General features: G+C 54.3%; 1 protein-coding gene across 1 annotated transcript in view; it reads left to right on the forward strand.

Annotated features, from left to right (window-relative positions):
* The first annotated feature begins 288 nt into the window (after positions 1 to 288).
* LOC111556090 (branched-chain-amino-acid aminotransferase, mitochondrial) overlaps positions 289 to 12,572 on the forward strand; it is a 19,324-nt gene continuing 7,040 nt past the window's right edge. Inside the window, exons 1-6 of the mRNA XM_026452117.1 lie at positions 289 to 502; positions 4,821 to 4,895; positions 5,173 to 5,373; positions 11,247 to 11,357; positions 11,443 to 11,562; positions 11,704 to 11,868. Coding sequence (XP_026307902.1) covers positions 479 to 502; positions 4,821 to 4,895; positions 5,173 to 5,373; positions 11,247 to 11,357; positions 11,443 to 11,562; positions 11,704 to 11,868 — 696 coding nt within the window. The 5' untranslated portion in view covers positions 289 to 478. The remainder of the gene's footprint in view (positions 503 to 4,820; positions 4,896 to 5,172; positions 5,374 to 11,246; positions 11,358 to 11,442; positions 11,563 to 11,703; positions 11,869 to 12,572) is intronic.

Below are 12,572 nucleotides of genomic sequence, written 5' to 3' on the forward strand. Positions count from 1 at the left end.
AGTGGCGCCATCTCGGCTCACTGCAACCTCTGCCTCTTGGATTCAAGAGAATCCTGCCTCAGCTTCCCGAGTACCTGAGATTACAGGCGTGCGCCACCACGCCCGGCTAATTTTTTGTATTTTTGGTAGGGATGGGGCCAATTTTTTGTATTTTTAGTAGAGACGGGGTTTGACCATGTTGGACCAGGCTGGTCTCTAACTCCTGACTTCAGGTGATCCGCCCGCTCGGCCTCCCAAGGTGCTGAGATTACAGACCTGGGCCACCTCGCCTGGCCGGGACCGTATTCCAAGACCTGCCTCCACACCAGCGCCTGGGCCCCTCAGCAGGGTTCGGCTCCCTTCCGGCGCCCTGGAGCTGGGGAGGCTTGGGGCGCTGGGCTGACGCCTTCCCCCAGGAGGAGGCGTGAGCGGGGCGTGGCCGGAACGTCTCTCCTCGGGGCCGCGCCCTGGGCGGGCACAGTTACGCGCCGCACGGATCATGGCCGCAGCCGCTCTGGGGCAGGTGGGTTCGCAGCCCCGCGCCGGGGTCTGGGGAACCCTCGGGAGAAGGGCACTTCCGGGAGGATCACTGGCCTGCGGCCGGTCCGGCTCGGCGCCGCTCCTCCCGCCCTGGGGTTCCGCTGTGGGGCGCGGAAGAGGCTGGCGCCCCTTGGAAAGGAGCACCAGGTTTTAATGGGGCGAGGGGGAGCGGGTAGACGCGGATGAAGTGGGGCAAGTAATTGGTGGGGAGATTTAAAAAAATGGGAAACATGGAGGGGCACCCTGTAATGAGGGAGGCGTGGGGGTGGGGAGGTTGTGATTTGGGGAGTGGAGCCCTGGGGTGCGGTGGGGCATCAGCTTGTGGGGGCGCTGGAATAAAGGGGCCCAGACCTCGAGGGCCGGGGGCAGGTGAGCACAGAGTTGAACCTCAAGTCCCAGCTGTGGGAATTGGACCTAAGGTCCTATTTTCTTGGAATGAAAGTTGAAAAAAATGGAGATGGGGATTGTTGTGATCCCAAACTCCTGTCTGAAGCTCTGCACCTGGATTGGAAATCGAGGCAGCGTCTCATGGTGAAAGTGATATAGATGCTGCAGGCTAGCTGAGACCATCCCTTCTGACTGTGCGATGTCAAACAGCAGCAGCGTTTCCCAGAGTCTATGATTTCAGAAAACAAGTTTTCTCAGTGAGGAAGGAAACAGCCAAAGAACCGGGTTGTTACAAGCCTTCACAGCTGTGGTGTAACCTTGGGAGGACTGTCTCTGTTAACTTTACACCTGACTTGATTTGAGTCTGTTATCCTAGCTGATGAATGTCAGGTTAGAATTTTACTGTCTTCGGCTCTTAGTGACTGATAGGGATAGTCCCGGGATGCCTGGGGTATGTGGGCAATCTGGGCTTTAGTGGTGACACTCCTGGACTGTGGGTGGGACAGTACTGGGCTTTGACGGGTACACTTGGGCCTGATGTGGACCGTCTCATCATGGCACAGTTCTGGTGTCATAGGATAGCCCTGAACTCATGGGACATTCCTAGGCTCTGATAAAGACAGAGATATCCTGTAATGGAGATAGTTGGGCTGAGTCCTCAGCTGTGATGAGGACAGTCCCGGGGTGTGGAGGGAACACTGCTGGACCATGGTAGGGACAGTCTCGAAGGTACTGGCCTAGACAGCAACATAGGGATGGTCCTGGGGATTGAAAAGGACAACAATGGTTTTTTGGTTTGTTTGTTTTTTTAATTTCAGACCTGGTGAATAGGAAATAAGCCCTGGTATTTGACAGAGGCAATGCTGGTTATAATGGGGAAAAGTGCTGGGCTTTGGAGGGGGACATTCCTGAGCTGTTTGGGACAGTACTTGGCTCTGCTGGGAACCAGTTCTGATAAGTTACAGGCACAATCTGGGCTTGTGATGTGGAGCATCTTGGGCTATCACAGAATGGCCCTGGTCTGTGATGGGAGAGTCCTGGGCTATAAAGGGGGCAGTTCCAGACATGATGGGGTCATGTGTGGGCTGTGACAAGGGCAGACTGCGCTATGATGGGGTCTCTCCTGGTCTTTAATGGTCATACTCCTGGGCTGTATGGGATATAATGGAGGTTCTGTCACATTATAAAAATCTGCTCTGTGCACCCCCAAACCTACTTTATTTCTTTGTCTTTTCTTTTTGACTGAGTCTTGCTCTGTTGCCCAGGATGGAGGGCAGTGGCGTGATCTCTGCTCACTGTAACCTCTGTCTCATGGGTTCAAGCGACTCTCATGCCTCAGCCTCCTGAGTAGCTGGGCTCAAGCAAGCCACCTGCCTTAGATTACAGGCGTGACCCACCACGCTGATCTTTTTTGTTTTTTTAGAGAGACACTCTATCACCCATGTTGGAGTGTAGCAGTGTGATCATAGCTCACCACAGCCTTGACCTACTTGGCTCAAGTGATCCTCCCACCTTAGCCTCCTGAGTAACTGGAACTACAGGTGTGTGCCACCATACCTGGCTAATTTTTAAATTGTTTGTAGAGATGGGGTCTTGCTATGTTGCCCAGGCTGACCTTGAACTCCTGGCCTCAAGCAATCCTCCCACCTCTGTCTCCCAAAGTGCTGGGATTACAGGCATGAGCTACCGAGCCCAGCTGCCTTCTTTCCCTTTTCCTTTCCCTTTCCTTTATTGAGACAGAGTCTTGCTCTATCGCCCAGGCTGGAGTGCAGTGGTACCATCTCGGCTCACTGCAACCTCCGCCTCCCGAGTTTAAGCAATTCTCCTGCCTCAGCCTCTCAAGTTGCTGGGATTACAGGCGCCCGCCACCACGCCCAGCTAACTTGTATTTTCTGTAGAGACAGGATCTCCCTGTGTTACCCAGGCTGTTCTTGAACACCTGGCCTCAAGCCATCCTCCCACCTCGGCCTCCCACAGTGCTGGGATTATAGGCGCGAGCCACTGCACGTGGCCTCTTTCTTTCTTTCTTTTTTTATTTGAGGTGGAGCCTTGCTCTGTCACCCAGGCTGGAGTGCAGTGGTGTGATCTCTGCTCACTGCAAGCTCCGCCTCCCAGGTTCACGCCATTCTCCTGCTTCAGCCTCCAGAGTAGCTGGGACTATAGGCGCCCGCCACTACACCCGGCTAATTTTTTGTATTTTTAGTAGAGATGGGGTTTCACTGTGCCAGCCAGGATGGTCTTGATCTCCTGACCTTGTGCTCCGCCCGTCTCGGCCTCCCAAAGCGCTGGGATTACGGGCGTGAGCCACTGCGCCCGGCCCGCATGGCCTCTTTCTATGATTAGATCTATTTTGGCATCTCTTGGCGTCAGTTTGTTTTATTTGTTTTGTTTGTTTGTTTGTGCCCCCCTTTCTGTGTCTCTTTTTCTCATCCTTCCTCTTCCCTCTCTTATTCTCTCTTTTTCATCTTCGCTCTGAGGGCAACTCTCCTGCCCACAGGCTGGCTGTGTCACTGTGTCTGTCTCTCTCATACTGTGGGTGTCCTATCCCTCTGGGCAGAAGCATGGCTGCAAGGCTGAGCAGTCCAGATGTCGCCACCCAGAGGCAATCCGGGGCCCCACACACTGATCACCCCGGAATCCCTGGAGCCCCACACCAGCAAGACCACGCTGCAGCCCCATCTCCCAGCGACTCACCTAGCGACCAGTAACCACGGCCATTCACGTCCATCCTCCAGAATCAGTGCCAACTCACCCAGCTTACAGGGCAGGACAGGTCAGGCCACTCTGTCTCCCTCAACCTCACGCCCCAACTGCCTCCCCACAAGGCTGGGGAAAAGGGCATTGTGTGGTTCAGAGGTCACCAGAGAGGGGCCGGGGCTGAAAGGAATTGGAGTCACTGCCAAAGTGCTGTCCAAGGCGTGGGGTTTGGGCTTCAGGTAATCAGAGCCCAGTTGATCGAATACCTTCAGAGAATCAGCACCTGGACTCCTGGGTCTGAGGGAGGAGGGGCTGGGGGTCTGGACTCCTGGGTCTGAGGGAGGAGGGGCTGGGGGCCTGGACTCCTGGGTCTGAGGGAGGAGGGGCTGGGGCCCTGGACTCCTGGGTCTGAGGGCGGAGGGGCTGGGGGCCCAGTCTTCGGGTCTGAGGGCAGAGGCAGCTAGAGTCTGGACTCTTACTTAGGTCTAAGGGAGGCGGGCCTGGGGGAGCAGGACCTGTTGGTCCCTTGGTCTTCTAAGGCCCATCAGCACTTGGGTCCCCGGAGGCCTTCACTTACCTGTGTGCCTTCCCTGGTCGTCGTCTTGTCTGAGCTGATCTCCAGGCTGGGACCAAAGGTCTCTGGGGTGGGAGGCGCTTGCGTTTGACTTTGCCCCAGCATCGAGGAGGGGGCCGGAGCTGACTCAGCTCTTTTTTTTTTTTTTTTGGGGGGGACAGAGTCTTGCTCTGTCACCCAGGCTGTAGTGCAGTGGTGTGCTGTCGGCTCACTGCAAGCTCCGCCTCCTGGGTTCACGCCATTCTCTGGCCTCAGTCTCCTGAGTAGCTGGGACTACAGGCGCCTGCCACCACGCCTGGCTAATTTTTTTGTATTTTTAGTAGAGACGAGGTTTTACTGTGTTAGCCAGGATGGTCTCGATCTCCTGACCTCGTGATCTGCCCGCCTCGGCCTCCCAAAGTGCTGGGATTACAGGTGTGAGCCACCGCACCCGGCCTTGACTCAGCTCTTTCTAGGGAGCCCTCGTCAAGGCAGGGAGAGGACTTGGCCTCCTTCAGGACCACCTGCCCCTGTCTAGAATGGACTGAGACTGGGACAGAACAGGCAGGCCAGCAGGACCTCCAAGTGCAGGAGGTGGCGAGCGGGCTACCAGGGCCCCTGCTGCGCCCCATTCACCCTCTCTCTCACTTCTTTCTCTACCCAGATCTGGGCACGAAAGCTTCTCTCTGCCCCTTGGCTTCTGTGTGGTCCCAGAAGATATGCCTTCTCCAATTTCAAGGTGAAAGGAGGGAACTCGATGCTTGGCTCTGAGAGAGGAGGGGGCTGGCAGCTGGTTTTGGGCATCTCCAAAAGGTCCACAGCCCAGAGATGGCAGTGGGTAACCTAATAGCCCTGCCATTGGGCCGTGGAAAAGGGATGACACTGCATGTCCCAGAATACTCCAGGGTGACGGGTCCTTCTTCTCTGTGGGTCTGAGGCCCAGGGCTTCATGGGAGTTGTAGTTTTTCAGCTTGGAGGTTGTGGCCAGATTCTAGGACACCCCTGTCTTTCCTCAGGCTGCAGACCTGCAGCTGGAAATGACACAGAAGCCTCATAAGAAGCCCAGCCCCGGCGAGCCCCTGGTGTTTGGGAAGACATTCACCGACCACATGCTGCTGGTGGAATGGAATGACAAGGGCTGGGGCCAGCCCCGAATCCAGCCCTTCCAGAACCTCACGCTGCACCCAGCCTCCTCCAGCCTCCACTACTCTCTGCAGGTGGCATGGTGGCCGGCCTCTCTCCCCATCCCTGTCTGCATCTCCTTGCTGTGTCTCTTGTCAGGTGCACCTCCCTTGGTTTGTTTGTTGTGTGTTTCTCCTTTCTGTGCATTCATCATTCGTTTTCTGAGGCCTTCCATTCTCCAGGCCCATGCTCGGTGATGCTGGGTTCCCCGAGATGAGCAGACCCCATTCCTTCACTTGGAAAACCCCATGCTGTGGGCATAACTCAGTATGATCTGTGCTCTGATGGAGGCCCTGGGGAGGCCAGTAGAGACCCTGCCTCACTTGAAGGAAAGCATGGCTTCTTCTGGCATAAAGGGGAGCTTGAGGGGGATGGCGGGAGAGGTGACAGCCGGGGTGATGGTAGGAGAGGGGAGAGCCGGGGGAATGGTGGGAGAGGGGACAGCCAGGGGGCGTGGCAGGAGAGGGACAGCTGGGATGATGGCCGGAGAGGGGATGGGGGGGGATGGTGGGGGAGGGCACAGTCGGGGGTGATGGCAGGAGAGGGACAGCCAGAGGGATGGCAGGAGAGGGGACAGCCAGGGGAGGGATGGCGGGAGAGGGACAGCCAGGGAAGGGATGGCAGGAGAGGGGACAGCTAGGGGGAGACGGCGGGAAGGGGGCAGTTGGGGGGGATGGCAGAAGAGGGGACAGCCAGTCCAAACCCCAAATGGGAACAGAGCGTGGTATATTTGGGGGAAATTGCGGTGTTGGATCGTGGTGGAGGAGGCTGCAAATGTCAGGGCCATGGAGGAGCCGAGGGGCTGGGGTCTTGTCCAAGGGTGCTGGGAGCCATCGAGGGCTCTGAGGAAGGTAGGGGCAGGGCCACGTCTAGGTATAGTGAGAGCCCTCTCAGGCCTTGTGGAGGACATGAGTTACAGGCGAGGAGGCTGGGCTGGTGACCGGGTGGACCCTGGGCCTGTCCCCACATGGGAACCCAGGAGGAGGAGCAGCTCTGTGGTACCTGGCGAGCCGGAGAGACCTGTAAAGTTTCCAGGAGAGAGATCCAGGAGGCATTTGGTTTTAGGACTTAGAGCTGTGGCTGAAAGCAAAGTCTTCATGAGGAAACTGGTTGAGACAAGATTTAAATGAGCATCTTGCAGCTCCAGTAACTGGTTAGCAATTTGGCTGATTTGGGTCCTCCAGGGCATGGTTTTGTGGCATTAAGACTTCTACTCCGTTCCTTTCCTTTCTTTCCTTTCCCTCCCTCCCTCCATTTTTTCCTTTCTTCCTTCCTTTCCAGAATTTTAAGGTTTTGTTTTTTTCCCCTGTCCCCTCCCACTGTGGACATCTATGCAACACCAGTCGATTCTGTACAGAGCACACACACCTTCAATCACAGCCAGACACTTCTGCCAGGACGTAAGCGGGATGGGCAGGATTACGCCTGCTGAGCCTCCAGGAAGCTGGTTACTTAGAGACCACCACACACTTCTCCCTTCAGCCCAGCACAGCAGTTGTCCTCTGGCTGGGGACCCAGTACTTTTTCTGCAGTTGAGTGAGCGCAGAGGAAGCCTGCGGCCCTGGCAGACAGAACGTGCTGCTGTGACCCCGTGGGTCCAGAAGGCAGAGGGGGGCGGCTGAGGGAGTAGGACAATGCCATCCCCGTGTCACCCTCACTCCGGAGCATGTGTGGATTGCAGGCCAACCACGTGTATTACTTTTTATTTTTGTTTTTTCTTATTTATTTATTTATTTATTTATTTATTTAGAGACAGAGTCTCTCACTCTGTCCTCCAGGCTGGAGTGCAATGATGCAATCTCGCTCACTGCAACCTTCACCTCCCAGCTTCAAGTGATTCTCTTGCCTCAGCCTCCCGAGTAGCTGGGATTATAGGCGTGCACCACTATGCCTGGTTAATTTTTGTATATTTAGTAGAGACATGGTTTCACCATGTTGGCCAGGCTGGTCTCAAACTTCTTACCTCAGATGATCCACCCACCTCATCCTCCCAAAAGGCTGGGATTACCGGCATGAGCCACCGCGCCTGGCCTCCAACCATTTTAAAGCCCATAATTCAGTGGCAGGCAATGTTTTTTTGTTTGTTTGTTTGTTTGTTTTTGTTTTTGTTTTTTTTTTGAGGCGGAGTCTCGCTCTGTCCCGGGCTGGAGTGCAGTGGCCGGAGCTCAGCTCACTGCAAGCTCCGCCTCCTGGATTTACGCCATTCTCCTGCCTCGGCCCCCCCAGTAGCTGGGACTACAGGCGCCCGCCACCTCGCCCGGCTAGTTTTTGTATTTTTAGTAGAGACAAGGTTTCACCGTGTTAGTCAGGATGGTCTCGATCTCCTGACCTCGTGATCCGCCCGTCTCGGCCTCCCAAAGTGCTGGGATTACAGGCTTGAGCCACCGCGCCCGGCCCCAAGGCAGGCAATGTTATACAACCATCACCACCATATAGGTTCAAAACTCTTTAATCCCCCATACCCATTAATCGGTATCCACTGTCCCTCACCCCAGCCCCTGACAACCATTAGTCTGCTTTCTGTCTTTGTCTACCTGTATTTATTATTTTTAAATAATAGAGATGGGATTTCACCATTTTGCCCAGGCTGGTCTTGAACTCCTGAGCTCAAGTGATCCACCCGCTTTGGCCTCCCAAGGTACTAGGATTACAGGCTTGAGCCACCAAGCCTGGCCACCTGCATTTTTGTTGTTGTCATGACTTTTTTTGAGACAGGGTCTTGCTCTGTAGCCCAGGCTGGAGTGCAGTGGCATGATCTTGGCTCACTGCAGCCTTGACCTCCCAGGCTCCAGCGATCCACCTGCATCAGCCTTCCGAGTAGCTGGGACCACAGGTGTGCACTACCATGCCCGCCCGGCTAATTTTATTTTTATTTTTATTTTTAATTTTTTTTAGAGATGGGTCTTGTTATGTTGCCCAGGGTGATCTCAGATTTCTAGGCTCAAGTGATCCTCCTGCTTCAGCCTCCCAAAGTCCTGGGATTACAGGCATGAGCCACTTTATCTGGCCTCTGTTTACCTGGGTTTTGTTTTGTTTTTGAGATGGTGTCTTGCTCTGTTGCCCAGGCTGGAATGCAGTGGCATGGTGACAACTCACTGCAACCTCCGCCTCCTAGGCTCAAGTGATCCTCCTGCCTCAGCCTCCCAAGTGGCTAGGACTACAGGCACACACCACCTTGCCCAGTTAATTTTTAAATCTTGTGCAGAGACAGCATCTCACTTTGTTGCCCAGGCTAGTCTCGAACTCCTGGCTTCAAGCAATTCTCCCACCTCAGCCTCCCAGTGCTGGGGTTACAGGTATGAGCCATCATACTGGGCCTGGAAATTCTTCTCTATACCTTAAAGCTTAAAGAGCTTTTTCTTGTGGCCTCATGCTGTGTCATCCTAACAATGCACCTCATTAGGCAATCCCCTATTGTTGGACACTGAGGTTGTTTTCTGTCTATTATAAACAATGTTGCAATAAAGAATCTAGTACAAGGCCGGGGTGGTGGTTCCTGTGTAATCCCAGCACTTTGGGAGGCCGAGGGGGATGGATCACCTGAGATCAGGAGTTTAAGACCAGCTTTGCCAACATGGTGAAACCTCATCTCTACTAATATACAAAAATTAGCTGGGTGTGGTGGTGGGTGCCTGTAATCCCTGGTACTCGGGAGGCTGAGGCAGAGGCAGGAGAATTGCTTGAACCCAGGAGGCAGAGGTTGCAGTGAGCCGAGATTGCGCCACTGCACTCCAGCCTGGGTGGCAGAGCGAGATTCCATTTCAAAGAAAAAAGAAGGAATCCCGTACACATGTCACTTCTTTAGTCACCGCTTTAAGTACAAGTGTATCTCTCTGCTCAATTTCGGGAACTATAGGTCAAAGAATATGTAAGCTTGTAATCTTGATAGCTATTACCATATCCACATCTACATCTACAGGGCGTGTCAGTTTCCACACCCACCAGCAGAGCTTGTTTCCACACCTTGGACAACCCTTGTCCAAGTTTTAGATCTTTTCCAATCTCCCATATGGTTTTAAAGGTATCTCAAAGTAATTTTAATTTGCATTTTTCTCCCTAACGCTGAATGAAATTGACTATCTTCTCACGAGCTTAAGGGCCACCTGTATTTCCTTTTGTGTGAACTGTCCATTTGCTAGGCTGATTTTTCTATCAGGTTAGGTTTTTAAAAATTCAACTGGGGCTGGGAAGAAGAGGCAGGGCAATTGCTTGAGCTCAGGAGTTCAAGACCAGCCTGACCAACATAGTGAGGCCCCATGTGTACAAGAAATTGGAAAAAAAAAAAAAAAAAAAAACATGGCCAGTTGCGGTGGCTCATGCCTGTAATCCCAGCACTTTGGGAGGCCAAGGCAGGATCACCTGAGGTCAGGAGTTCAAGACCAGCCTGGCCAACATGGCGAAACCCCGTCTCTACCAAAAACACAATTAGCCAGGCATGGTTGTAGGCACTTGTAATCCCAGCTACTCGGGAGGCTGAGGCAAGAGAATCGCTGAGCCAAGATAGAGCCACTGTACTTCAGCCTGGGCAACAGAGTGAGACTCCATCTCAAATAAAATAAAAAATAAAATTCCCAATCCAAGATATAAAACAGTTACTTTTTGTTTCCTTCTACAGCTTTTATGGTTTTAGACTTTTAATGCATCTGGAATTTCTTCTGGTGTGAGGTGTGAAATCGAGATTGAATGTAGTTTTTCTTTAGGTGAATATTTGGTTATCTATTCCATTGTTCAGTCTGTTTACTCATATAGCAGTGTCACTCTGTTTTAAGTATTGTAGATTTATAATCTGTTTTACTACCTGATAGGGCTACTCCCTGCCCCCTCTTGCCCCTCATTTTTATGGTGGTGGTTTTTATCCCCCCAAAATATCATAGCTAGTTTTGCTTGTCTTCCATTCTTCATCCATTTATCTATTCATTCATCAAAAACCCACTATGGGAAAAAAAAAAAAGCAAAAAATGTCTGGCTGGGCGCAGTGGCTCACACCTGTAATCCTAGCACTTTGGGAGGCCGAGGCGGGTGGATCAACTAAAAATACAAAAATTAGCTGGGTGTGGTGGCGAGTGCCTGTAATCCTAGCTACCCAGGAGGCCGAGGCATGAGAATCACTTGGATCTGGGAGGCGGAGCTTGCAATGAGCCGAGATCAGGCCACTGCACTCCACCCTGGGCGACAGAGTGAGACACTGTCTCCAAAAAAAAAAACAAACAAACAAACAAAAACAAAAACCACACAAACAAAAAAAAACCCACTCTGTGGCAAGCACTACCTACCCTGGTGCAGGGCACTGCAGGAGAGGCTGTCTGGTAAAGTGTCAAGAGCAATCTCTGCCCTAAGGCTCTTCCACTGTGCAGTAGAGCAGACGCTGAACAAGCAAGCCTGGAACCATGGGGTAGTGATCAGGGACAGAGTCTCCAGAAAAAAACTAGGTCCCAGACTGGAGTGCAGTGGCACGATCACGGCTCACTGCAGTCTCGAACCCCCAGGCTCAAGTGATCCTCTCACCACCTTCCAAGTACCCGCACCTGGCTGATTTTCATACTTTTTGTGGAGATGGGGTCTTGCTCTAATGCCTGGGCTGGTCACAAACTCCTGCACTCAAGTGATCCTCTTGCCTCGGCCTCCCAAAGTGCTGGGATTACAGGCATGAGCCACTGAGCCGAGTCGTGTCCTTTGCTTTCTTGAGTCTCCGTGTGTCTCCACCTGTTTGTCTCTCTGTCTATATCTGTCTCTCTTTTTTTCTCATTTCTGTGACCCAGCTGCTAAATCTCCCCGACGCTCTCCTCTTGGCCTCCAGCTTTCAGTTGTCTGTGTCTTTGTGTATCTGTCTCTCTGTCTTGGTGTCTCTCACTGTCTCTCATGACTGTCTGGAGAAGTCTCCGAGCCTCCCGCCCGCGTGTCCCCGCAGCTGTTTGAGGGCATGAAGGCGTTCAAAGGCAAAGACCAGCAGGTGCGCCTCTTCCGTCCCTGGCTCAACATGGACCGGATGCTGCGCTCAGCCCTGCGCCTGTGCCTGCCGGTGAGGGGTCCTGGCCCGCCGGGATGGGGAGGAGGGCTGGGGCCGGGACAGCAAGGCCCCTTGACTCATTCAGAATCCCGCCCAGAGTTTCGACAAGCTGGAGTTGCTGGAGTGCATCCGCCGGCTCATCGAGGTGGACAAGGCCTGGGTCCCCGATGCCGCCGGCACCAGCCTCTATGTGCGGCCTGTGTTCATTGGGAACGAGGTGGGTCCAACTCCAGGGCTGGGGAACTGGGCTGCGCGGTGGGATTCTGCAGGGCAGGGGTGAGGTCCTGGAGGCCTGGGTCAAGGGAGGGGAAGGGACTGGGGACCTGGACTCCTGACACTGCCCCTCTGCCCTTCGCAGCCCTCGCTGGGTGTCGCCCAGCCCACGAGCGCGCTCCTGTTCGTCATTCTCTGCCCAGTGGGCGCCTACTTCCCTGGAGGCTCCGTGACCCCGGTCTCCCTCCTGGCGGACCCAACCTTCATCCGGGCCTGGGTGGGAGGGGTCGGCAACTACAAGTTAGGCGGGTAAGCAGCACCCCCAACCCCAGAACGACTGGCGCGCTGGGCGTTGGAGACACAGGGACCAGCGTGTGTGCTTTCGGCCGTGCCTCTGGATGTCACGCGAAGGTGACATCAGCACCGCGCCGGGCTCAGTGCTAAGCGCTGTGCTCCCCTGACCTCCCTGGTCCCTGAAAACAAACCATGGAAGGAAGGAGGGGGAATTATTTTCCAGATGGACAAAAAGACTCACAGATGGGAAGGCACTGGGTGGAGGTCAGTGGGGAAACCAGGACGGGTCCCGGGAAGCCTCCAGGAATGAAGCTTACACTCAGCTCATTGGCCTCTCACCCCAGAAGCCTCCCCTGATCCCCCTGGCTGGGCTGCGCTCCCCAAACCCAGCACCCACAGTCGTTTGAGCCTCCAAAGCCCCTCACCCCCATGTGGACTTGTGTAAATCTGTCTCCCGGTGGCCTCAGCTCAGCAGGACAGGAAGGAGACAGCTGGGTCTCCTGGGCAACCGAGGCAGAGGGTGGGGCACTGGCGTGTTGGGACAGGAATGTGGCCCCAGCTGGGGGTGCATTCAGGTCCTTTCAGCCACATCCTGTGAGGTCTCCTGAGGGCCAGGCCCTGTGCTGGCAGAAGCTGGGCACACAGATGAGTCAGCCCTGAGCCCTGCCCTCCCAGGGCTCCCAGGCTGGTGGGAACCCCAGTATTCGGAGCTGCATGTTC

Source organism: Piliocolobus tephrosceles, chromosome 21 (genome assembly GCF_002776525.5).
Source record: "Piliocolobus tephrosceles isolate RC106 chromosome 21, ASM277652v3, whole genome shotgun sequence".
Taxonomy (NCBI): domain Eukaryota; kingdom Metazoa; phylum Chordata; class Mammalia; order Primates; family Cercopithecidae; genus Piliocolobus; species Piliocolobus tephrosceles.